This window comes from Perissodus microlepis, chromosome 23 (assembly GCF_051167445.1).
Source record: "Perissodus microlepis isolate ML-2025 ecotype Zambia chromosome 23, ASM5116744v1, whole genome shotgun sequence".
In the NCBI taxonomy this organism is placed as follows: domain Eukaryota; kingdom Metazoa; phylum Chordata; class Actinopteri; order Cichliformes; family Cichlidae; genus Perissodus; species Perissodus microlepis.
This window is the reverse complement of record NC_140482.1, coordinates 31,548,598-31,574,791: the sequence shown is the minus strand read 5'-3', so window position 1 is coordinate 31,574,791 and position 26,194 is coordinate 31,548,598. Positions and strand designations below refer to the sequence as shown.

The window sequence follows — 26,194 nt, the reverse complement described above, 5'->3', positions numbered from 1 at the left end:
GGTGTGGTTACCTTATAAAAGCGACATTTTAGCGTCACTGTTAAATTTCAGTTGATCATTCCGTGTGCCCTCCTTGTTTGAACTGTTTTTTTTTTTTCTGAAGTATTTCTCCCTCTCACCCCCACTTCTCTGTGATCCTATACTCTGCTCTCCCTCCTCTCCGCTCTGCTCTGGAGCAGGCAGTTACTAGGGCCATGTTGATCTTATGGTTGTCAGCTCATTCACAAGAAGCGGACCGGATCTAAAAACTAGTAGCCTGTAGAAACACTTGGCTGAGTGAGTGGAGACAGAAGATTTATTTTGATAACATGTGTGTAAGTTTTTAATTTAAGTTTTTGAATATAGTATTGTTTTGGTGTTTTAGACTTTTGGTTAGAAAAAACCCAGCAATTAGAAAGGGTCTTGAAAGTACACCACACATTATATAAGCATCAAATTTATTAATGCCATGAGTGCAACTGAGCTGATGTTTTAATATTTAAACAGTCTAGAGAAAGTGGACATTGTCTGGAAATGTCCACATTAAATACTGCTAACATGTGCTGGGTTAATACAAATGAAGGTAAGCAACCACCACATAAATAATCTATAACATATGTACCCCATATGTAAAAGATAACATGCATATGTCAGTGTAACAACTAGCTAGAGAAATGAAGCTAGTTTTATATACAGTATTGTATAACTATTGCGAAATCTTAAAGTAGCAGTAGTAGTACACAATTACAGAAATAATCGATATATGTAAAGCCGCCGTTTAGAAATGTTGATTTTTAAATAAATGGAAAAGCGTGCACACCAACCACATAAATAAAATGATGTCAGCGGGCACGGAGCCCCCCTCAGCCAGCCTCCCTGAGCACACAGGGAAAGTGAGCGTCAAGACGAAGGCGGCCCTTAACGGCCTTTCCGGCCGCGCACTCGATTCCCTTGCTGTCAATCACGAACACACGCGCTCCCATTGGCTGAACTCTTTCGCATTTATCGTGCCATCTCGTCGAGCTGCTGCTGTGTAATCGCAGGTAACTTTCTTACGATAGCCTTCCGCTGGGTACGCTAGTGCTCGTAGCGCTCCCGTATTTTGAGGCTTACAGATACCGGAGCCCAAACCGAGCGTCGCGGGTACAGGTTTCCCGTGTTTCGAGTACCGGAAAACGTTGAGTGTGTATTTTCCCCCTCTGAAAAACAGCCCATCTCCGAAAGGCGTTTGAAATCGGACACCGCTGGCGTTGAGGCCGTCACGTTTGTGCGGAGGGATACGTTGTTGCGTCTGACAATGTGGACGGAGGTGGTGAAGATGTCTACGAGAAGAATGAAATCATCTCAGTTGTAACAACAAAAAAGGAAGACGTGAGATTAGTTACTATAATAGATTTGTTTGCACACAGACTTGTTACAGAGAGGCAAACACGTGGGCGCTGTGTGGAAAAAACAGGCTTCCCGGGACAAAAGGAAGACATCTACTGTGCTCCAATGCGTTTCATGCACTGAGGTCGAAATACTCTTGAAGTTTTATGTTTTTCTCCTTGCGAGTCTCCGCTTTTCTTTTTACTCTTGGATACCAGACACTCGGGGAGGAGAGGTAAAAAAACCACACTCTGTACACTTCGTGTTTCGGGGGAAGTTGCACGAATTCGACGGCTTTCATTGACGCGTATTTTGACGCCTGCAAATTGTCGAAAAGTTTTCGGGAATGTGTGGTTAAAGCGGGGGGATGTAAGTTTTTGTCTGGTTTGAGGTGGCGAGCCAAGTGTGTGATGGTCTCCGCATCGACCACAGAGAGAAGGAAATTACTCCTTTGTTCTGCAAAAAGAGCCCGTTAACGTTAAATGTTCGAGCTGGCCGACGAGCCTCGGTTTGTTTTTTTTGTTTTTTCCACCGTGTGCCTTAGCCGCTTTAGCTCCGAGCCACCGAGGGAAAATATAAAATCTTTACGTTGTCCAGCATTTTGGCTGAACTTTGTGATGCGTACCGACGTGTGTTTTCCAAACAGGCCGGGAAAAACTTTCCATAAAATCCCTTTGGTAGCCCTTTAAACATTCCTTTATGGAAGTGTCTGGCCACCAGCTAGACTTATTTTATTGCACATTTGGCAGGAAATTCCTCATGCTCCCACCCCCACCGTCTCTTCCACTCTGCTCCCTCATAATGCACGATTGGACCCTAATAACATGCGAAAGAAAGAGCTTTAGTATCTGTTGCATGAAGTTTGGAGCCTCGCTCCTGTTCTGGGCGGTCAGGGCCGTGGTACTTGTTTTACACACTGATTAGACGTGTAGTTTGTTGGTCTTGTAGACGATGTCACCGCGGATCAGAATAAGCCGTGAGTGGGTTTAGCTGACAGTAAAAAAAAAAAGAAAAAAAAAAAGAAAAGAAAGAAAGGAAAAAAAAGAGGGGGGGGGGGGGAGAAAAGGTTGGTCCCTGGATATGGCCTAGCGGATCTGATCAAATAATGTGCAGCCTGCATCCTGTGGTGCACATGTTCTCTGGCATTGTTGTAAAACTATTCCTATTAACGTGTTTATGGCGTGAGGCCCCAACATCCGTTACTTTCATGCAGTGTTTGAATCAACAGTAGAAAATGCTCATTGTGTTCTTGTAGTAATAGCATTGTTATAAACATGTTATAGCATTCCCCCCATTATTTTTATTTTTTTGTTTTTTAACAGCAGGCTGGATTGGACACAACCTCAAATGCTTGTTTCTTGGCTAAGTAACAGGGACCTAATTTGGCCTATCATTGTGTTTGAAAGCCAAAAACTCGGGAAGCTATCTAAACCCAACTCGTTATGGTTTATTATAAAGTTTAAGTGGTGATTTGTTTTCGGTTTGGCTCAGTGTTTTGTGATAACTGGAAGTGCAGTGTCCTTTTATGGAGAATGACCTGCCTTCTCTGCCTTGTGTGGGTGACAAAGACCCCCAATGTGCTTTCTTCAAATATTGATCCAGCACTAGCTGAAGATGCCATTTTGTTAACATTAAGCCCCTCCATGTGCTCTGCTCCATTTAATTCTGTGCTAAAGTCATTTTTTTTTTTTAGCAGCGTGTGTGTGTGTGTGTGTGTGTGTGTGTGTGTGCATGGCAGGATTTTCCTTTTGTAGGGCGTCTTATTCTAAAAGTTTGGGATGGCAATGACAGCCATATTTCTAGCCTATTTACACTTGGGGCAGTGTTTTGTGTATGCTCACTTCCTTTCCTCGTCCCAAGGTTAAATTAGTCTCACTTGTTCTGCCTTCTCTGTACTGGGACAGCAGTGTTTGGCTACCTTTGAAATGACTTTTCTTGTGTAGGCAGACAAAGGAATTGTCTCCCAGTTAGACTTTTAATTTCTTAAGAAAACGCCAAATTTGTCCCGTGTTTACATCACACACCTGCATTTCTCCAGGATGTGCATCTTTCTTGTTTGTTTGTTTTTTGTTATTATTTATAACATCTGTTTATGCTAGTGCTGAATTGGAAAAGAGGCTGTAAAAGTACACCACCTGTTGGTGTCCGAGTGCCTCTGTTCTTCCAGTTGCTTCCCTTACCCCCAGTTTCCCTGTGAGGCGTAGAGAAACACCGCTCGGCATCAGAGAGCGGCCCTCAGGCTTGCGTTGGAATGCAAAACACTGGGTAAATCCAGTCTTCGTGCTCACTGTGTCATTTGACAAGGTCCTTTCTGAGTTGACATATGGTAATTTGGTAATGACGTGTTTGCATACAGTCATTAGCTCTGCTTTTCACCCCTATTTCCTTGGGCTAACAATAGTCCCAATTATGTCTGTAATTGTAAATTCTTTTATGTAGCAATGATCGACATATGGCTGTGTTATTTGCCAGGGTTGCATAAAATGAAACACTTTTTTTTTTTTTAAAGTCATTACTTAGAAGTGATTTGACTGAAGGCAGAGTATTCATCACTTCATGGCGGCGTCTCCTCCACTGCCTGGATGGGAAGGCAATGTCTGAGGGGAAATTTGCATTTTTAAGTAGACCTGCCTATGGTGTGTAGTGGTCAGTAGGTTTGTGTTGTCCTTTTTGCTGTAGCTAGCCCATGTTTCATTGAGTTATTTCCCAAATATGCAACATTTAAATAAGACCTGCATATAATTTTCATATTTGGGGAACTTTTTGAATGGAAAAAAAAAAGGTCATCAGAAAATTACTTTTAGCCAAATTGCTGACATACTGCACCCCTGCACTGGTGTCTAATGAGACAGAAAAAACCCGCCAATAAAAAAGCGTAAGCGAAGGGGGTGTGAGCTAGACAAAGTAGGATAGTTTAACTCATCCTTTGCCATCATCTCTGTTTAAGAGGAACATGTAACTTCTTTTTGTGTTTGCTAGCGCCATTAAAATCCTGTATCTGCAAATTTCTCTCGTAGGGTTTATTAGAAACTGAAGGGTATGAACGAACAGCAGCAAAGAATGGCTGCAGTGGAAACTGACAAGGAACTCAGCGACCTCCTGGATTTCAGCGCGGTAAGAGAGCGGGCTCTGGGTGGCAGTGGTAGGTGGGTGGCTATGGGAGGAGGAGAGTGCGATACAGGTCTGGGCATAGGCGGAGGTCAGAGGGATGTGGGATAAAGACCAAGGGGAAAAAAAAAAAAAAGCTTAACGTTACAAATAGAAATGTTAAAATCTCTGTATAATGGCCTCTCTGTCAGATCAAGATATTTCATTCTTGGCATCAGAGTAGTGCAGGTAAAAGTCATGCTGTACTCCAGGTGATGGGTGAGAATAAAGTCACACTTTAGGCTACCCAATTACTGAGGTGATGCAGAGATATAGGTTACGAGGAAGTTGATCGTCCTGCCGTCAAACAGAATCCACTTTAAAATGTAAATATTGAGTCAGGAGCAGCTACAGGAAACGGTACAAATAATCTCACTGCTGTTTGTGTTGTGAGGAGGTTCTTAGGGGGAAATATTGTGATAGAAGACCGTGGCTGAGCAGACAGCTTCCACCTTTCTTATTGTCACATTTTTAGTCTTTAAGATGACATTTTCACAAAGATGCTGTGAGAGCTATGCTCCAGACATTATCTACAAAGTGGATAGAGGAATTCTGTTGAGCTTTATTTACCCGCGTTTCAGTTTATTGTGAAGCTTTTTTTCAGCTGACATAAACATCACGGAGCCCCGGTGGAGCTGTGTTAGATTTTTCTTTTCTCCTCAATAACCCAAATAGCTGGCGAGGCTAAGTTGCAAGCCCTGGATAATTATTATATGCAAAGAATAATCGGTAATTCCAAACTCCGACTCTCAGTGAGCTGTCGTTAGCAGACGTAATGTCCTATGAGATTTTTTTTTTTTTTTTCCCCAAAGTTGAATTGATGTTGTTTTGCTACGGCAGAGAACAACAGAAATGTATTTTGTGTGCATATGTTATTAGTAAAGCACCATTATAATGCTGTTTGTTGCAGTTAGCTGCTTTGTTTGTGCTGGAGTTCAAAGAAACTTAGCCTATGTTCTGAGCAGGGCTTTGTCGCAGGTTTCATTGTTAGTCACTTGGGTTTGTTAGGAAAGCCCAGATTGATCAGCTGCCAATTTGTATCAGCAGATGTTCTGTTTAAATATGACATTGATAATTGGGTGAGAAACTGTTGAACGTTACACAAACGAATTTCCTCCTCTTTGTTTATTTGTTGTCTGCTCATAGGAAAGCAAGTGAGATTGGCCGTGACATAAAGAAAACTAAATGTGTATTAGGCAGTTAAACGTAATGGAAGAAAAGACGGTCTTTTAATCAGAATCTTTGGCTACGTCATACATTTAAAAAGGAAAAAAAAATCACGTGCGGCAATGGAAGATTGTGTTATTCTGTCCTAGTTACAGGCATGTTTGGTTTGTACAGCAGACTTTGGCCGTGTCACTGAAAGATGGTCCTGTGGTAAAACCCAGAGTGGCTTGCTGACATTATTAACACACGTCAGTTACGTCATTATAGTTTCATTTCAAAGGGCAGTATTTTGTATTGTTTGGGGTCTAACTTAATTAGACTGTTTTATGCGTTGTTTGCCATAGAATAAAACATCACTTATGTTTTAAAATCAATATTTATAACTTGATAGATTTTTAGGTTTTTCTGTTGATGCTGAAAGTTATAGATGGTTAAATCGAGTTTTTTGTTTTGTTTTTTTAAAATCCCGTTTATCTCTCACTTTAGACTCATCCAAATCTGAAATGCCTGTAAGGTGGAGGGGGTGGGGAGGGGGACTCACAACTGAACGATGTGTTTGTGTTTGTGTGTGTGATGTGATGTTAGCCATTAGTGAAAATAGGATGTGTGAAGTGTGCCATCATTTTCCTTGTTACTTATGGTATCTCGCTGCTTTTGTCTTGTAGATGTTCGCGCCTCCAGTAGCCAATGGGAAAAACAGAACGATGACACTCGCCAGCTCTCAGTTTGGTGGATCAGGTAAGCTTTTCGGCTTGATCTCACTGCATTTTTCTTAAACTGTATTAGTTTTGATTCCTGCACCGTTCTTAATCTTACCACTTGTTTTTTTTAATTGACATTACGGTGGCTGAATGTGGGATTTGACACAGCAACATTAAGCAAATTTGCTGTTAAATCAGTGCTCTTTAACGGTATTATAAATGTAAAACTGGAGTAACGGGAAAAAGAGCTTTTCTTTGTAATTTACAGATGACATAATGGAGCACACACATTAAAGGTCAACCCTCTGAGGTGACGTAAATTTCTAACCTAACCTTTGTGGTATTTATCGTGCAGACAGTTTCAGTTTTATTTACCGATGTTTTGAGATCTTTTCCACTTCCTTCGTATAGGTACATTTTATTTGTGGTGCATGCTGCTCTACAGAATTTCATTTGAGACTGTAGCTATATTTTCAGAACTGACGTCCCCCCCCCCCCCCCTCTCTAATCCACAGACTGAATAGTTTTCATTGGATCAGCTTTCTGCCAAAGAAAAATGTATAGCAAAGTGTTTGTGGTTATATCTGTTTACACGTATTACACTGAGTAATGTAATGGAAGCAGTCCCAGGAAAAAAAAAAAGATGCTCACTGAAACCCTGCAGCCTGTTCTGTCTGTTTATCCATTTTCGTATTTGTTTCACAGTTTTAAAGGTGAAACTATCCGCAATTAAACCACTCAAGCACCTGAAGGCTTCGAGTAAGCTTTTTTCTCTTCCTGAAGGTTATTAGTAAGTCATGTTACTTTCATTCCTCTGTCACCCTGCCAACCTGGTGTGTGAAATCGAGTCACACTCCCCAGTGTTCCCCAGAGTGAGAACTTGGCCACTGAGGAACAAAGGCAAAGAAGGGGGCTTATGGACTTGAAACGACTCCCCCACCCTGAAGTGTAAAACACTCCTCCCCCAACACAGCACAGGGCTCTTACCCCCACTGATCTGCAGGAAATGGCTTGAATCTGAGACAATGTCCCTCACCCCCAGCTTGCAGCCTCTTAAACTGGCCCAGCATGCAGAGAGTGGCCAGAGTGGGAGAGAGAGCTTGTTGAATAGAGGGATCAGCCTGTGGAAGGCAGGATTCTGTTTGTTTCTATTACAGCAGGCAATTACTAAGCAGTGAGGAGTTAATTCCTCACCCCTCCCCACGTCCCAAAGTGTGACCCTCGGTCATTGAAACCCATTTTAATGTGATACTTAAAGCTGCCACCTTTAACATTTTGGAGATTGACAGGTACCCTCTAATGGCACTAGAAAGCCAAAAAGCTAATGTGCAAATTCCAGCCTAAGAGGTTCTCTTAGATCTGTGTCGTGTTTTAACACGCACGGTGCACCGACTACAACGTGACTATACGAGGAAACATGTTATTAAAACTACAGCATTAAATGAATGTGCATTATTTGTAGATGGAATGGGTACATGTGGCGTTTAGTTGCCTCTTTTTGTTTTGTTTTTGAAGCTTAGCCACTGTAAGGGAAACAGTACTGCATGGCTGTGGGCCAGGAAACCGACTTATTTTCGAAATGATGTCCATTAAACCACAACGCCTATCTATGACGTCACCTCGGCGGCTTGTCTATTCAGGGATCCAGCAGCGCGGGAACGGCCGCAAGTAGCCCAGTGGCCCACCAGACCACCTCTATTCATCAGCACAAAAGTGCTCAGAGGGGTGCTAATTGCATTAGGCGTCCTCCCTTCCTCAGTGGCCTGTGTGTGTGTGGGTGGCTGGGTGTGGGTGTGTCGAGGGTAGTAGAGTGGATGTTAGAGGAAAGAGGAGAGGATTGGCAAGAAGTGTGGGATGTTTAAGAAGTAGGGGAGGCAGAGTGTGACGGTGTGGTGGGAGCTGGCCAAGCCCACAAGCCTTCAGGCAGGCGTCCCCTCTGTCACCTCTGCAGCTGCTGGCAAAGTCTCCAACCCCCTTCACACACACAAACACAAATACAGGGGACGTGACAAGCTCGCTTTCCTCAGATCACAACAAACAATTGTCACATGTAGCCTCTCTAGGCGGCTAACTGGCTAGCTTTGCATTTACCTTTTGCACCTCAACTTGTCCGCCTGCACACAGCTGCAGGACTGTCGCGTACTGTAGTTTTCTGTACTTTACTTTGTCGCAGCAGGAAAATCGAAGCCCTCAGAAAGGGGAAATCTCAAAGGCGAGTGGCTTCCTCCTTCAGCTAAATTAAATGTTTTCAGAGCTCGCAGCTCTGAGAAAGTTTGTGGCTCAGTGAATAAATATTTTTCTGGGCTCTGCTTGTGAGTCAGTATTTGCCTTGCTATGTTGAGTACATTTGCACTGGTCATGCCAAAATCTAGATGGACGTGATAGAAATCCAGAGAACCTGTCGTTTTCATGCTAAACCCTCGACTTTTTAATGATAATCCAGACTAATTGTGTGTTTAGTGGTAGTATTATTTGCTTACTGAAAGAAATGCAAGTTTTAAATAATTTTGATGGCTTATTTTTCAAAAGTAAAGTAGTAATGGTCACATTGCCTTTCTAGACTGAAAATGGTTGAAGTTTGATTAGAGATTAGATGCATTAATTGGCATGAGCTTCATTTCTTAAGTACTCTGTTGCTGTCCTTGTGTAACGTTGGAAGGCCTTGTCAGTGTAAACGCTGAGAGGAGACGCTGATGTAAGGGTTTAGTCAGAACTGTTTGCATCGTCATTTTCTTTCAATTAGAAATTTTATTTGTTTTTAAAAAGGTGAATAATTAAATGATATATTACTGATGTACTTCAGTGGGACTTTTTGTCGTTATTAGTGATTACAAATACCACTATAGAAACACTGAAAAGTATTCTTCTGGCAAAATGATTAAATGCAGCACAAACAAACCGCGTGCTGTCAAAGAACGTAAGGAAATGTGTGAGCACTGCTACCCAGTAGCATTATCATGACTACGTGATGTCATGATGATCAATTACAGCAACAGCTGATAACAGTTGATAGCTACTAAGTTCACTATGTTCACTGTTTGTTTTTGTGCTGGACGGTAAAAATATTTATGGCAGCATGTGGAGCAGCACAATAGCACCTATAATGTAATACACGGTTTATTCTAATTCTAATTTAGTACCACTGAAATTTTGTTTGACATGAAACGTGACAGGAGATTAACAACAATAGGAAGATCTCTCTTCTGGCGTTGCTGGGCTCTCCTAGGCGTCAGTGTCACCTCGGCAGCTCTCCACCTTTGTTTAATTGCCTCAGAGTTAATTACTCCACTAAGTGTGAAACAACGTTGTCAGACTTCTCCTGCACAGCCGTGCTTTCACTTCATCCTCTGCACCCCTGTTGTCCAAATGGAGGCTTCACAGGCGGATGAGTGGGGTATTGAAAATAGCTGCGAAGATGAAGTTACTCTCTCAACTCTGTGCAGAGTGCAGGTTATTGTCGACAGCGGCGATGCGTAAACGTGTGTGTCACCAGTTACTTTTCTGTATTTGTGAAAATACTCATGGTCTAACAGCAGTTTTGGATGACGCTAGAGTGTCTTGAAGTGGAAAAGAGAAGTTGTTTGAATGAAAATTTGCAAGGCTAAAAGCAGACATTGTTGAGTCCTCTCATCTAGACTAGATTTTTATCTCACTAATTTGGTACTACTTCTGCTGGCACGGAGCTTTGGCTTAAGTGTCTCCATTCAAAGTCTGTCATCTTTATTTAGCGGCGAGCTCGTTGCTGACGTCCTGTGCCATCGGACATGGTTGACGGTGGAGCTGCGCTTTAGTAGTGCCATGGCCTTTCGGCACGGCCGATCTTTTCGGATGCCCTCTCCTAGCGACTCGCCTGATTCTCCATGCCACTGGCATCAGCTCCATAGATCACGGCTGTCGCAGCGTGTGTAGGTGCTTGCACCGCTCTGTTAGTCTCATCACTCATTCTCGCTCGTCAGCCGGGCTGCTGATCTCACCCAGACCCCTCTCACTCTTGTCCCCCCCCCCTCGTCCCCTTGCTTTCTCCTTCCACTCGCTCGCTCTCTTTTGCTTTCTCACACACATTTTTTTAATTAGGCAAAAATCAAAGACGAAATATGAATATTCATAAGGAAACCGCATTAATATGCACAATTATGCAAATCAGCATGCAATTAAGCCTTGTGTCTCCAGAGAGCCTGGATAGCATTAGTGCATAAGACAGGGAGAAGGGGATGATGGGGGTATTTTGGAGTTTTCTGCTCCACCAGTCTTTTGGCTGTGTTTTCTTTGTGCTCCGCATCGGCTTTTTCTTTACCTAAAACATAGCATTTCAATTTTTGGCACCACACATTGTTTGTCAAATTGACTGGGTGGAATTTAAATGTGGTTTAGATGACATGTTACTCTCACAACAATTGGATTACATTAGAATGCTAATGGTAAACGTCCTGTTATTCAGTGAGCATAAAAAACGGCATGTAACCTACATGTATCTTTGGAAATGGTTTAACATAACAGAGAATTTGCTTTGATCAGTGTGAATTCTTTGGCTTCCTTATGAAATGCCCATTGTGGCCACGGTCAAAACCATTCATGTCTGTAATAATGCACATTAAAGTGGTTTAAGGTTCTCCCCTTGGACTGCTCACTTCTTCTAGTATCTAGTTTGTTTGGACTAATGCCGTTCCTCCCTACCTTTCATTGTGTGTCTCTGCAGCAATAGACGAGCGTAGCGGCTCTGGGTCTTGGGGCTCCGCGGAACAGAACAGCCCCTCGTTCAGCCAAGGACGGGTAAGCTCCAAATGCACACACTCGGCCTCTTCAGTCGCTCATGACTTTAAGTTTGCAAAGCTTTAACACCAGATGCCACGACATTGTCACTCACTCACATTCAGTTAACCGCTGCGCCATAGATGAAAACACAAACGTCCTATCCCCCAACCACAACTACAGCTTAGTACTTTTCTCATCTGTGTGCCATATGCAATTTGAAGCTGTAGTTTTACTTTCTACCTAATAACTTTGGCCCAGGATCCTGCATTGGCAAGCTCTCTGGTAGCCCAAACCTCTGTCGAAGCCCACCGGTAATTGCAGCTTCACATCTACCATAACTGTCTTGGCACAACTCTGTGTAAATACAAGGAACAGGGGGGTGAAATGGATGCAGCAAGCTTTGATTACCACGAGTTGATAATTAAGAAAGTTGGTTTGATTCCCTCGAGCTGATGCAGATTTGTTTGGCATGGATCCTGTTAGACAGAAAAGCAGAGGGAGGGTAAGCGCTAAGCCACGCAGGGGTGCTAAAAAGATGTAGCTGGCCATGTAAGCGTGTTAGTCTATATGCCTGAGGTTAGTGTCTGCCATCCTTGGCCTTTTATGGTTAGTTGTCTTATGTGTGCCATTGTTCCCACAGGGTTATGGAGAAGGATCCCACTACAGTGAGCACGAAGCCTTGTCCTCTCCATTCATCAGTTCAGGGATTGCTGGTATGTTCTGCTTCCTTTAAGTAAACTTTGATGCATGTGACTTTTATCTGTTTAAGTTTTAGCACTTGAGTCGTATCAGTTTACAAAATATAAAAGCGTCATCATTGGTACCAGATGAATGTTGCCTTGTCAAACGCCAGCTTTAAGAAACTCATGCTGATGGAGACCGATTGGACAGTCGTGCATATATTTATGACCGTAGAGCTGTCTTCTGGATGGCAGAATGTGTATGTATATGCATATGTTTATATCTGTGTGTGAGTGCGTGTGTGTGTGTGTGTGTGTGTGTGTGTGTGTGTGTGTGTGTGTGCTCATTCGTTGAGTGTTGGGGATGTTGGGGTATTGAAGCAGAAAGCTTCCCTAGGGTTTTGTCTGGCGGGCGGCTTTATGCAGCTGAGCGTACTGAGGGGAAAAAAAGGGAGGGCATCGCTGGACTTTTTGTACTTTAGAAAAACCTACTTTTCATTTGTATTAGCACAGTCCATTGCGTCTTAATCTGCGTATACAGCTCAGGGTTTCACTTGAATTAATGTTGAAATGTCCATCATGTTCACCTCACAGGTAAAAATGAGAGACCACCGTATTCTTCGTTTGGAAACCAGGTATGTTTAACAGCGAGGATACATGTGACCTAATTTCATGTAGTTTGCCTGTGTGTAAGACGCCCCGTATTTTCACTTCTCTTTTCATGTCAGGCACTTTGAATTGACAACGGTCTTGGTTTCTTAGAAAAGAAACCATGCTTTCCCACGCTTCTGTGTGTCCTTTTAGTAAATCTTATCTCTCTGTCCTCCCCTAGCCTGGTTTTCTTCCTAGCGACATTGCGATGCCCAGCCCAGATGCCATGTCACCCTCTGGTCTGAAGTCTGGCTCTCAGTTTTATCCTTCATATCCTAACAACCCCAGGAGAAGGCCGCCTGAAGGAGCCATAGGTACGTCATGGGGCATGCAGTGTGGCTACTAAGTACTTATTTTTTTGTATGTGTGTCGTTCAGGATTAATTCATTTGCTGATTATTTATTGGTCATTTAACTGCGTTGTGTTCGGTAGCTCCAAAAATGGTGAAAACTGTCCGTTACAGTGACCCGTAGCCCAAAGTGATGTTTAACCTCCTAAGACCCAAACTCTTCCACAGCATGCATTTTTAATTTCTCTTTGATATTTGGGCATATTGGGGCCCAATGAATGTAAAAACAAAGAATTACCAGATTTTTGATTTTTTTTTTACCTTATTTTTGTTTTTATGAAAAATTAGAGCCACATATGAGGATATTTGTTTAAAACTTTGATAGAACAGTAGCAGTATAACGTCCTCGTAAGTGGATATCAGGCCCTTGTAGCGCAAAATTGAGTATTTTGGTCTAAATAACCCAAAATGTGATGTCCACATATGTGGACGCCAGGTCCTAGGAAGTTAAAATGTGTCATCAGATCATCGGGACCAAAACAGCTTTCTCTTTGTCGTTCTGTTGAACATAAATCTAAATGCAAAGCTACAGTGTATGCACACGAATGCACCTTGGCATTTCATTCAAACTGATGCGCGTACAGAGCGGCAAGCACTTGCTGCATCTTGGTTTTTTTTTTTTTTTATTTTTATTTTCTGGTCTAGCTTTAAAAATGCAAACATGCTAACATGACACGTACCCTCACTTAGTCCGTATTTGTGTTCCTGCCTCTTAAACATTTTCTGTATGTCTCTGCTGCCTGTATGTAGAAACCCAGCCAAAGAAGATTCGGAAACCCCCTGGCCTGCCGTCCTCGGTAAGAGCTTATTTCTGCTCGTCTACACCGCTCGCAGCCAGTCCCTTCTCTCGCCGTCTCTCTCTCTCTCTGCACACACACTGCTGTCCTCGCTCTGCTTGAACAGTTCTGTGACAGACAGGGGTAAAGACCTTCTGCTCAGTCAGACTCTTAGCGAGCTGACAGTTAGGCAACTCAGGCCCCAGTAAACATCATCACTGTGGTTGTCTGTATAGTCAAGTGGTTTCAAGTGGTTTTCTGGGTTGATTGTCATGTAGTCATGTAATTTTGCAGGCTTTTAGGTGCTTTGTTGATGTCTACATACCTTTTTCTGTAGCCTAGATTGAATGATACACTTTGATAGAACACGTGGTTCGCGGTTTGCTGACGCACAAATCGCACAAGGTTTGGGTCTCAAGTCTTGTTTTCTGATGTAGTTCAAGGTTTCATTGGTTTTATCGAGCTCAAAGTCAAATATTCGTAAAATATTGTGAATTTGTCTTTTTTTTTTTTTTGCGCCTTTATAGTGTGCAAACAAGTAGATGTATAGCTAATTATGTAATTATAATAATTCTGTCCAAAGTTTGAATTCTTTACATGACAGTGTCTGTGTTTTAGTTCCTCAATGCTGGGCTGCTTGTAACGTTTGAGCCTGGGGAAAACAAAACCAAACGGATGAAGTTGTGTTTAAATTTCTCGTTTGAACATATTTAAAACTGAGAAATTGTTGCTCGAAGGTAAAGAAGTGTCTCACAGGGCCCAGACTGTACTGTCACATTATAAGAGTTGGCAGCTGCTGATGCAGCTGATGTGAGGATGATGGCAGCCAACCATAGCTGGAGATACTAGTCATTGTTACATGTTTGAATATACAGTCAGCTAATGCTGACAAAGAATTTTCTCAGCATGTGCTGCTGTTACTCAGACTAGAAATCTTTTTCATTATGTGTCTTGTGCAGTGATTGCAGGTTATTTAAACTCAGAAACCTGGTCGTGTGTGGCTTGCCTGTGTTGCTGTTGACTCTCTTGATGTCTAAGCTGCTGGTGGATCATCAATATAAAATGTTGCCACTGCACAAGTGTCTTCTGACTTCGAAGATGAACATATCCTATGCTATGAACACAAGCAGAAGGAAAGATTAAAATCAATTTCTCAAACATTTTTAGCCATCTTTGCCCTATTTTGTTTGTTTTTAAAATAATCTGTATGTTGCGTAGATTTTTATTCAGGCGTTCACTCAGACCAAGGCTGATAGCGTTACACGCATAAAGAAGGCAGATTCAAAGGCTTGTATGTCTGACAGGGTCCATACAAGACGTCTTGAAGTGTAGTCTGACAGGAAATTCAGGCAGACTTGAACAGAGCTGCGTTTTGACTCTTAAGTTGACGTACAGTCTGTGGATTGATTAGATTGGTGTTTATCAGATTGACTCGGAGCGTAACTATGGGAACAGATCAAAGTTGAACTCGGCGAACTCTGTGCTTAGCCAGATCTTTTTTGATTTCTTGTTTGTTTATGAAATTTGCTTCTGCTGCCATCTCCCACCTGTGGGTGTTGTCGCGTTGAAGTGGCTGCCGAAACCTCTACGTGCAGACAGGCTTCGCCAAAGCGACTACATCACAGAGATGGAGCGTCAACGCTCTGTCTGGTCGAGGCCTTCTCTCTCTCTCTCTCTCCCACTCTCTCTCACCGTCTGAATCTCAGTCAGTCCCCGCAGTGTAAACGATGGCTGCGTGGTTTTAGCGCGACTGATGAGACTTCTGTGTGTGAACCCCCCTCCCCCACCTCACCCAGCCCTCTGCCTACGCCTCACCACATGATGGCCTGGGTGGGCCTCCCCCTGTGAGTGACCCAGTTGTGAGGCGCAGTGCTTGTGAGGCCTCTTAGCCCCGTGTCTGAGCCCAGATTAATGATAGCTGGTGATGATCCTGTGGTCTTTCCTTCTTCCCACACTCCTCTCTTGCCGCTGTTTTATTTATTTTTTTGTTTGTTTTTAAACCACCTCATCAGCATATTCTACTTTTCTTTATCCACTTGAGTTTCAGAAATCGTTTTGCTTTGTAAACACCATATCTCATTTGCCCTCGAGCTAGCTGACTTCAGTTTCCCAGCGTTGCCTGCGCACAAGATCCTCACCCTAACCGTGCAAATCGTACGCCTCTTTTCATGTGCAACAAACAAAAAACATGGAGGAGCCTCTCTTCTGCCCCCTAGTTGTCCAGTATACTAACCACAAACCCCTGTGGTTGAATAAAGCGCTCTGAGGTTAGTTTGATGTTAATCTTCATCTACTCCCCACCCCTTGCCACAAGCCGCTTTTTTTTTTTTTTCTGTGTGTGTGTTTTTTGTTTTTGCTTTTTTTTTTTTTTTTTCTCCTCCTGGTGTAGAGACCTTTACACGGTCATAACCTGAATTACATTAAACCCCTATTAGTTGAGGATTTTACCCTAGCAATCCCTTTCTTCCTGAGAATACAATTATCCAGCAGCACTAGTCATTGTGTAGTCCTGTGTTCCCATCTAGAGCGGCAGGATTCACTCGACATTGTTCCCCGTGAAAGAACAACTCAAAGCCTATTGTTAAATGAAGCCATCTCCATCATGTTTTCCCCTGAATTAACCGTGATCATTTTAAATCCCCTGTTTCCTTCACACTCCCCTGGCCATATCAAGCTTTGTTTAAGTCATTTAGATTACCTTCTCCTGTCCCCCTCAACACCCCTTATCTCTCTACCCATTTCATAAATCATCAGGGCCTTCATTTTTTTTTTTTTCCCCTCAGTCCTCCCCCTTGCCCCTTAACCACCCCCTACCCACTGCAATCTCTCCCTCTTTCTCTCTCCCTCTCTCTCTGTCTTGCTGACTGGATCCCAGCCCCCATCTCTCTCCCTCTCTTCTCTCCCTCTCCTCAGCCCAGCTGCCTGTGGAGTTGGATGTGGTCCAGGAACAGGCAGATGGCTCTGTAATTAGAAGTGCATCTCTCCATTCCCTTTCCACTTCTCCCTGTTAAATCAAATTACAGAAAAAATCCCTTCTCTGGATTAGCATTCTTTGCAGCATAGCCTCCATTCTCTTTCTCTCTCCCTCTGTCTGCATGTAGTACAGAGGAGGAGAGGAAAAGGAGGACTCAGTGGTGGCTGATAGTCTGGAAACTGAAGGCGTCTCATGTCCGTCTTCTGTTGCTGTGTTCGGAGGCCTAGCATCAGTGGTCGTTTGCAATATTTAGGAACAATGTGCGGTTGAATTCTTTAAGGTGCAAGTATTTAAAATGTCTACAATATTAACCAAAGCTGTTCTTTGTCATTTTCAATCCTCTGACGCTCTAGTGCGAGTTTGAGGACATAGCTTTTGGATTGTGCATGGATGGGTGTGTTGGCTCACTGAATGCATGGTATGTGTGCGAGCTGATACCGAGTGTGTTATAGGGAGGGGCTGCAGGCCAGGCAGTGCGATGTCACTGGGGTCCTAGGAGCTAGAGAGGAAGTGCTCACTGTGCACTGGGATCTAAGCCGTCGCTGTGCCCAGCATGCCATGGCCACTGTGTTCTCCTCCACGGGCGAGGAGCCGGCCTTCCTCCTCCACCGTTGGCAGACTCCCTCTTGCCATCTTGTGGTCACTTGGCGCTAGTGTAATTAAATGGTTATCCATAGCAAAGACGAGATGGATCAATGCCACAGTACTTCATCTTTCGTGATGGCTCAGGATTCATAGTAAACTGCTAACACACATGAACGGTGGTGTGTATTGTAGTATTGTATAACCGTAGTCTCAACTGTTTGTCACGTCTCTTTGTTTAGGTGTATGCTTCCACATCTGGTGACGAGTATACCAGAGAAAATGGGGGATATCCTGGTGCTAAGCCTGGAGTCTACCCTACCTCTTTTTACTTGCAAGGTAACCTTTCATAAAATATTACTATTGCCCTGTAATCTTCTTTGAACTGTTTTCATATTAATTCCAAACATTCTTTTCTTAGATGACCCCTGGTCATCTTCTGGCTACTCTGCCATGCTGGGTAATTCCCCTCACATTGGACAACCAGGCTCCTTTTCTGCAATCAATCCACAGGTTAATTGTTTGGATGTTCAATATGCCGTACCCATTCTCAAGGCGCCAAGTACACAATGCAGATTGGGTTATTTTTTTTCTGTGAACAGCTTTTGTGCTTTATGACGCTACCTGTATCCCAGAAACATCACCCCTGCCTCTGTCCCCACAGAACTATCCTCTGCACAGCAGCGAGGTCAACGGCTTCCACTCGGCCCCGACCACCTACAACCACACGCCCACCATCAACGGAGAAGGCATAATGGGTAAAAAACCTTTGAAAAGAGCGCGTCGCAAACCTCTCCGTCACTGCTTCGACGGCTACGTGGTCAGACTGAGTTGTTTTTTCAGATTAACAAGTCATCTGACTCGCATTTATTTTATCTCTGCAGCCAACCGAGGCACCACAGCTGGCAGTTCAGGAGATGAAATTGGAAAGGCTCTTGCCTCAGTGAGTTCTTTTCTCTCTGTTTGTTGCTTTAAATTAGTGCTGGGCAATAAAACACTTTAAATAATTTTCCCGAGAGTTTTATATCCTCTAACGAAGTGAAAATCAGCAGTGATGGTAAATTCTGTTGGAGACATGAGTGGAAATTCAGCTCGGGGAGTGTCTGAAAATGGCAAAAATGTTAGTTAGATGGTGTAGGATTATTTTGGATATAAAGAGTTTTATCCAAAACAGATTGATTGTTTAAAAAAAATATCCTGAAGGGGGAGTGAAAAACCAAAACAGCTGTTTTTTGGCTTCAAGTGGCATAGTTAAATTTTATAAACCCTTCTTGAATCAGTTGTTTTGCTGTTCTGCTTACAATAACCTGGGTCCTTAAGCATTTCCAAGGTCATGACAATAAGAAATATCTAACCATTAGATATTTAATGTTATTTATTTTTGTTTACTTTTATTTTTTAGAAGAATGTTTAGACATTAAAAGATGTATGGACATGTTTACCTATGAGTATTTTTACCTTTTGAACCCAGGAGATTGAATTTGTTTTAAGTTTTTCTCTGCTCATACTTTCAGATTTACCCATCGGACCACAACAGTAATAATTTCTCCTCAGCTCCATCTACTCCTGGATCTCCTCAGGCCATCGCAGGTACATTCTCTCATACAGTGTTAGTGCTTCAAAAAACTCACAATAAAAGATAATCTCATTAAAATGACAGATGTTTATCCTTTTTTTTTTTTTTTTTGAAAATATGTGGAAAATTTGTATCAGTTCCGCATTGTGCTGATGAACCTCAAGGCTTTGTAGATTTAGCAAATCAAAAGGTTGGTAAACTGAGTTAAGGTGGTTTTATCTCTGCCGTGCAACCACAAATTTGGTTAATGAATCAGCGTGAACTGGACAGTGCTTTAATGAGTACAGTTCATTTCACTTGTTCAGTCTGACCCGATTGCATTTTTGTCATCGAAGAATGAGTGTGTTGAACATGAGTGAATGTTTTCTTGTGCGTTTTTAATGTTATTCAGCAGAAAAACGTGTCTGCAGTGCCACCTGGTGAAAAGTTGAGAAATGCTACTTAACCGACACCCAATATTTCTCCCTGCAGGACCTCAGTCTCAGTGGCAAAGACCAACCACACCCAACTATGAAGGGCCACCACATGCACTGGTATGCCAAAATATTTCTCTGCTGCATCAATCCTAATTAAAAACCTAACGTTGCCGGTATGGGTGTGTTCTTCTAGCCTTTGTATGCCGTTACTTGTTTTAATAGTTGATGTCCCACCTTCATCTTGACAGCTTAGCACATCTTTCATGTATTTATACAGCAGAGTAAAATGGAGGATCGCTTGGAAGAGGCCATCCATGTGCTCCGTAGCCACGCTGTGGGCCAGGGCCCCGGCTTAGAGGGCGCCCACTCTGACATGCACAGCCTGCTGTCTTCAGTACACAACGGGGGCCTCGGAGGCCTCTCTCCGGCTTTCCCCAATGCAAGTCTTGCCCTCAGCAACAGACATCCCGCAATGGTGAGTCACCTGCTCTGTTCAACATGTTTTCTTTTGTTTTTAAGAGAGGTGTGGGCTCGTGATGCTGCTTTGAAACACAAAGCAGACAAAAGTCCTCGTCTAAGCATTTGCGCGGTCTACGTTTTCATACATAGGAGATTTAAATTCGGTACGCTCCTGAAGAGGCTGTGTCAGTGTCGAGGTTTAAACGAACATGCTCCGGTTTTTAAAACATGTTAGAAAACTGAGACGTGGGAAATGATTTACAATTAGGGGAAACTTTGTTGTGTGTTTAATTTTATGATGCACAACAAATTGTCCTTTTGAACAGATAAATATTTTCTTTTTTCCAAGAAAGGATTTGGATTAAATAGGGGGAAAAAATCAGTCACAAAAATTAGTCTGGGTTTTATCTCCACCAGAAACAAAAAACCATCACAGTGGTGATGCTTTGTGCCATCTGCTGGCCAAACGGTGTACAGCAAGAGTTCATTTTATATACTTTGTCTCTGAGTTATGTAAAACCAGTTCCAAAAAATATTAGCAAATAAGTTTGTTTTTTATTATTAATGTCAAAAAGTATTCAGTTATTTTCAATACATGTCATGTCAGTTTTGGGTTGGTTTTTTTTTTCCTGGATTTCGGGTGGGGGGGCTTTGTAGTCTGTGTATCAGCTTTGCTCGATCTGTCCTCGTGAGTCTATCGTGACCGTTCTCCACCTTTACCAGCAGGGTGGGAAACATGAGGAGCCCACAGGTCTTCCTCCCAGCAGCACTCTCCTGCACGGTCATCACGCATCTGGACCCACACCAGCAGTAAGCCAGCCAGAAGGCTTTACCAGTAAGTTTGATTAATGATTATTAATTATAAAAATGTTTATTTTACATGTACACAGATTTCTTTTGGACTTCATCAGCTTCCCCGGTGCTGTATGCACTCCTGAAACTGAAAATATTAAAGCTTCATGCACTGTGTTTGTCCGTAGGTCTCCCGGGTGGTTTGGCTCGCTCCTCACACTCCTCCAGCAGCTCAGATATCAAAAGAGAAGACAAGGAGGACGATGAAAATTCATCTGTTGCAGACAAGTCAGAGGAGGAAAAGAAAGACACCAAAGCGGCACGCAGTCGAACAAGGTAAGGTCCTTGCACGTTTAGTCTTTTCACCTCAAACTTTAAAAACTTTGAGCTTGATTTTTACAGAATTAAACTATTACTTTGTCAAACAAAGGTGAGGATCGTTTTGTCACTAAGAGAATATAAAGGGAGTCAGCTGTCACTTTTATACAAGTTTAATTCATCTCAGTCATCTCTTCTTTCCTGTGTTTCCCAGTGATTGCCAAGGCTATGTTAGGTTTTTAACGATGTCAAACTCCCCCCTCTCCCTTCATGTCACGTTTTCAGAAAGGAGGCGTTGACCCTCCAGATGCTCTCTGGCCTTTCAGACCAGAAAGATGAGTAAGTTTCTCCAATAGAAAATCAATTTCTAATGCTTTGTGGGCTCTTGCCAGGCATCACTGAGCAAACAAATGCCGCTGGAGCTGATGTCTAAACGATCTCTGCTCGACAGAGTCGTCACAGTATTTCTCATTCTGAACTTTGATACTCATTAGTCACCATTTCTGCACAGTTGCCACTTGGAAGTTTTGAAATTTGAAACCAAAATGCTTTTTAGACTACAAATAAATGCAAGCATGAAACAATAGACATTTATCCCAAGTCCAGCATCACAGTAATGAACAGCGCTGCACAAAATCCTAAGAAGTTCGGGGTTGTAAAGGTGGAGGCTAAAGCTGCTTACCATGCTTAGCTTCTTACAAGACATAGATTTTAAATCTGCTAACACTTCACACACAGCAGAGAATGTTTTTCTAATTGAACTTGTGTGGGATAAGCGTTTTAATTAAATGATCATATGAACTGCTTCTTCAGCAGTGTTGGGAATTGTTTCTTTTAAAATGAACTTTTGTATTATGAGGTTAGAGCCCTTTACTAAGGTACATTTGCAGGATCAAAAAGAAAAAAGCCCTCTCGATTCTTTGCGCCTGTTGGTTAAGTTGTCCAGAGGCCGTTAGTCTGTACACAGTTTGCATTTTGCATTTGTTTGGTTTTTTTGCCCTTTTTTCCCCTCCACAAATTCAAAGTGATGCAAATAATTCCACAATGTAAATACTGTTCTTCCTCATTCACATATAAACTGCTGTCTTATAATGCAACTCAAGTGTTGCATTACAAGACACGTGTTGCCCCCAGCACTTTTCTTCAGTAATGTTTTCCCAGCACTTTAACAAGTCTGCTTAACCCTCTCGAGGCAGGCGTTGCTGATTTGCAACAGTTAAAAACTAACAACCTGATTACCCCACATACATATTTTATGAGTTTTTTTTACTCAGAAGTACCACTGCAGGACTTGGTTGTGCATTAGCAACAAAAAGTTTAATTTGAGCCTGAGAGGGTTAAAAGTGTGAACTGGTAGAATGAGCACTTTTATTTTGTAGTTTCATCCTTTCATTTTTTCTTGAAACCAGTCAGGAAGACGATGAGGACCTTCCCCCCGAGGTGAAGATGGAGCGCGAGAGGGAACGACGAGTGGCTAACAATGCCCGTGAGCGCCTTAGGGTACGGGACATCAACGAGGCATTTAAGGAGCTTGGGAGGATGTGCCAGCTGCACCTCAGCCACGATAAACCTCAGACCAAACTTCTCATCCTTCACCAAGCTGTTAATGTCATCCTCAATTTAGAACAACAAGTCAGAGGTCAGTCTGCATGTAGACTCTTATGGATGAAAATCCCAGCTTTGTGGACCTCTCTCGAGGACTAAGAAGGCTCATTTCTGTGTTCATCTTTCTCAGAGCGTAACCTAAACCCAAAGGCAGCGTGTTTAAAACGCCGCGAGGAAGAGAAGGTGTCTGGGGTGGTGGGTGAAGCACCCATGCAGCTCTCAGGAGGCCATCCTAGCATGGGTGGAGATGGCCACAATCCAGTTGGCCACATGTAACACCAGGTAGGCCCAAAAGACTCGTGTCAGAATTTAACCTACCTGCAAGTATACAATACCCGCAGTCATATTCTATCATTTGTGTGTTATGCAGGAATGTCGTTGCATTATGTCATTGTCCTCCTTCCTTTTTCCAGATCTGGTGGTGTTTTTCTGGCTGTCAGAGGATGTGGCCTTAACAGATTTCTTCCACCCGTTATTCTCAAGTGTGTGTGTGTGTGTGAGAGCGTGTGTATGTGAGCGTGTGTATGTGGACATGTCTGTGTATTGTCCGTTCAAATTTCAAGATGCACATTCACACTCGTACACACATGCATACTGCCAAAACTGACACAGCCTGTTTGTCGCACTCCCAACCATGACTACAAGCTCAAATGTGAAGAACTGCCTTTTTTTTTTTTTTTTTTTTTTTTTTTTATATAAATACATGTAAACTTTTTTTTTTTTTTTTTTTTTTTTTTTTTTCCTGGTTTCCACATGATGATGATGATGGAACACAGGAGTACTTCTTTTATTTTTATTTTTTTGTCCTGCCACACATTGGGGCTTCACACACTGCCGAGAGGTGCTCTGGTGGGAGTGGGGGGGGGAGAGAAGAGAGAGACCTAAACAAATAATTTGAATCAAGGATTTGTGCCTAATTGTTACATGTTTTCTATTTGACATTTAAGCAAATTGCTTTACATGTGAGGAACATTTATTGTGAGGGATTGCTTATGTGTATGAGCAATTATTTTTAATGTATGTCATTCCCAGCGTGATGGTACAGTCTTACATATGTTATGTAACCAAGCCCATAGTTGAAGTTGAACTGTCAAAATTATTTTCTTCGTGTGTGTGCGCGCGTGTGTGTGTGTGTGTGTGTGTGTGTGTGTGTGGAGGTTGGGGAAAAGGTCACAAGGCAAAGGTCACAGTTTTGACAGTTGAAACGCAGCTTGAAGCATGAAAGACGGAACTCTGACTTAGAGACAGTCTCTGGCCGGAGCCCGGTCATATCACACGAGGCATCTGGAGACTTGGAATTGAAGACTTCTTCCTTGAAGACGATAATCTATCCAAGTGGGAGAATCTGTCAACAAAACAAAACTGTTCTTCCTGTTTGTTGACCACAAATTCAAGTGTTACTCCAGTAGTTGCTTGTTATCGATCCAGGTTTTTGTACCGCTTTATGTACTAAAGCATCCACAGACGAAAGCACAGTCGTGTAGTTTTAGGCTGGACTTTGAGTGTTGACCTGTTTCACGTTTCAGTCCCTGTGAAAGTCTGTATGAAAGCCATTTGAATTACTCGCTGAGTGAACAGCGCCCTTTAGTGCTGTATCTTTGAAGTGGTTTTGATGGTGCCAACAGACTTAACGGCTCGAATATTTCCCCTTAATTGAAGTTCAGCAAAAGGAGAAAAACAAAAATTACAAAAAAAGATTAAAAAAAAAATCTGGGTTTCTACAAAGGAGGGATCTCATCAGTCCGCGGGCGTTAAAGCAGACGAGCTTCTGTGTAACCGAAGCTTTGTTTCCTAAATGAGCATTCCCACTGAACTGCAGCCCTTCACCTTTCTCCTGAGTAAGTGTGTTTTCACGTTTCTTACCGAGAGAAGTGTGATGTGTAAATTCACTTCATACATTATTCTGTTTCATTTTTCAAAATTAAATATATATAAAAATATATATTTTTTGTTAGTCTATACATTGTAGATTTTTTACATAAATGGCAATATTAGTTTGAAGTTTAGAGTGTATTGTAGATGAGCTGTATAAGGGGATATTTGACATTTAATTCAAAATTGAACTGGGATGGCGGTGGAAAAGGGTTGACGGGATGACAAATGGAAAATGTTAAAAGCGTTTGGTGTGTCCTTTTATTCCAGTTTTAGTTGTGAAGCGTCTCATCAGCTACCCAAGAGAATTCTTTCTGTCCATTTGGGAGCGCGTGGGCAGAATTGGTGCCACGGACCTGCTGAGGCATTCTGACCCCAGCAGGGGGCGCTGGAGAAAAATGGGGGAGGGGATTTTTGTCTCTAACAGTAATTATGCAACTGGTTTTTGAATGTAGCTACCATACAAATGTGGATCGCCTTCATTTTCAAAGTTGTGTTCCTGGGTTTTGTCAGTACCGTGTAATAGTTTTCACTTCACTCTTCTTTGTTTCTGATGTCTGTCCTCAATCGAGCGGCGCTTGGCGTGCGCTCGCTTTTCAACTTCCTGCTCGTTTATTTTGGAGGCAGATGCCCATGTTTGGGTGTAAGGTTAAGGGCAATATGGAGAACAAAAACAGTGTTATTGTGATGTTATTCCCATGTCACGTCATGTTGTGAATGGCTTTTTACCAACATGTAATCACAAATGGGAGGTGGAGCATTTTGTGTGTGTAATTTCTACAAAAAGAGATGAAGAAAAAGACCTATACAAATCAATAGTGTGGCCTTTTCATTCTCAAGACTTAAGATGTCATGATGGGAGAGTGATGCCTTATCAGTGCCTGAACTTGTATTTTATTTTATTTTTTTCATTTAAGACCGTTTTTATTTTGTGAACCATATCATTTCATTTATCATGGAGATTAAAGAGGTACTTGTTCATTCCCCCACCCTCCCTTCTCCTAATGCTTTTTTCAGTTTTCAGGAAGAAGTTTAAATGGTATAAAGAGATTTTTCTTTCAGTGTATCTAGTTAAAATAAATAAATGTTACATAGATCTTGTTTAGTTTTTATTCCTCTTTTTTCCCCCTGAAATATTCAACTGGATTGTCCAATCTGCTGTGTTAGTGAAGGTCACGGGTCCAGGTCCTGAGTTTTCTGTCTGTCCTGTATTGCTAAAGCGTGGCAGGGTTCAAGAGGTGCTGCTTCTGACTCTGCTTGTCTGCCTTTGATGCACAGAAACCTGTTTCGGTATGTGCTGCATGGTGTCAGCGTGGACAGTTTATTTTCAGGTGTAAAGACTTTCTGCATTGTGGCGTCCAAGCCCTTCGCTGCAGTGACTTTCAGTATGTGTCGTCACTAGTGACAATTTTAAACCCCAACCTTTCACTCTTCCAACTCTTTGATGGTGTTGATGGAGACTCTTGGGACATCCTTGATCACTTAAGTCAAAAAGTTGTGTTTTGAAGTTTTGTCTATTGTCACATGATCAATCTGTGTACTGGACACTGCGATGGCAATTCCAAGGGAAGAATCGGATTAGATGTAAATTAGTATTCCCTGGGCTGGACTTCTGTGGCGGGGGGAGCTTTTTCTTTCTTGATTGAAGTCTTGACATAGACACAGTTTGAAATCTGACAAACAAACAGCCACCCCAGTCACTGCAGGAGCTTGTAAATGTTTCAGCTGATGGGCTTGGACTTGTTTTGTTCACAAGAGAGCATAATTAAAAACTTTCTTTCGACAGTTTTGTCACATCTTTGTTGAACTAGAAGGGGGTTGGACCATTGAGTGTTAATGACATTCACAGGCACAGAGCTTGACATCTTGGAGCGAGGACACTGACTGCTGGTCCTCAGAGCGCCTGACTCAGCCTGTCTCTCTCTTATATATATATATATATTTATATTTTATATATATATATATATATATATATATATATATATATATATATAGTTGAGAACTGTCCTGTAAATAACAGTAATGTAGCA

General features: G+C 42.4%; 1 protein-coding gene across 3 annotated transcripts; it reads left to right on the top strand.

The window, feature by feature from the left end:
• Positions 1 to 1,028: 1,028 nt before the first annotated feature.
• On the top strand, positions 1,029 to 25,947 carry tcf3b (transcription factor 3b). Of its 3 annotated transcripts, none has more exons than XM_084920867.1 (21): positions 1,029 to 1,582; positions 4,365 to 4,461; positions 6,327 to 6,399; positions 11,059 to 11,132; positions 11,755 to 11,827; positions 12,389 to 12,429; positions 12,627 to 12,759; positions 13,545 to 13,591; positions 17,369 to 17,465; positions 17,548 to 17,639; positions 17,791 to 17,884; positions 18,011 to 18,069; positions 18,641 to 18,716; positions 19,174 to 19,235; positions 19,396 to 19,593; positions 20,304 to 20,412; positions 20,558 to 20,705; positions 20,973 to 21,026; positions 22,097 to 22,326; positions 22,423 to 22,574; positions 22,706 to 25,947. In XM_084920867.1, the coding sequence occupies exons 2-20, from the start codon at positions 4,387 to 4,389 to the stop codon at positions 22,566 to 22,568; spliced, it is 1,881 nt and encodes a 626-aa protein (XP_084776993.1). In that variant the 5' UTR covers positions 1,029 to 1,582; positions 4,365 to 4,386; the 3' UTR covers positions 22,569 to 22,574; positions 22,706 to 25,947. The 3 variants fall into 3 exon arrangements, with proteins under 3 accessions (XP_084776993.1, XP_084776992.1, XP_084776994.1); XM_084920866.1 differs by having other exon boundaries at positions 20,301 to 20,412; XM_084920868.1 differs by lacking the exon at positions 4,365 to 4,461 and having other exon boundaries at positions 20,301 to 20,412.
• Positions 25,948 to 26,194: the final 247 nt, after the last annotated feature.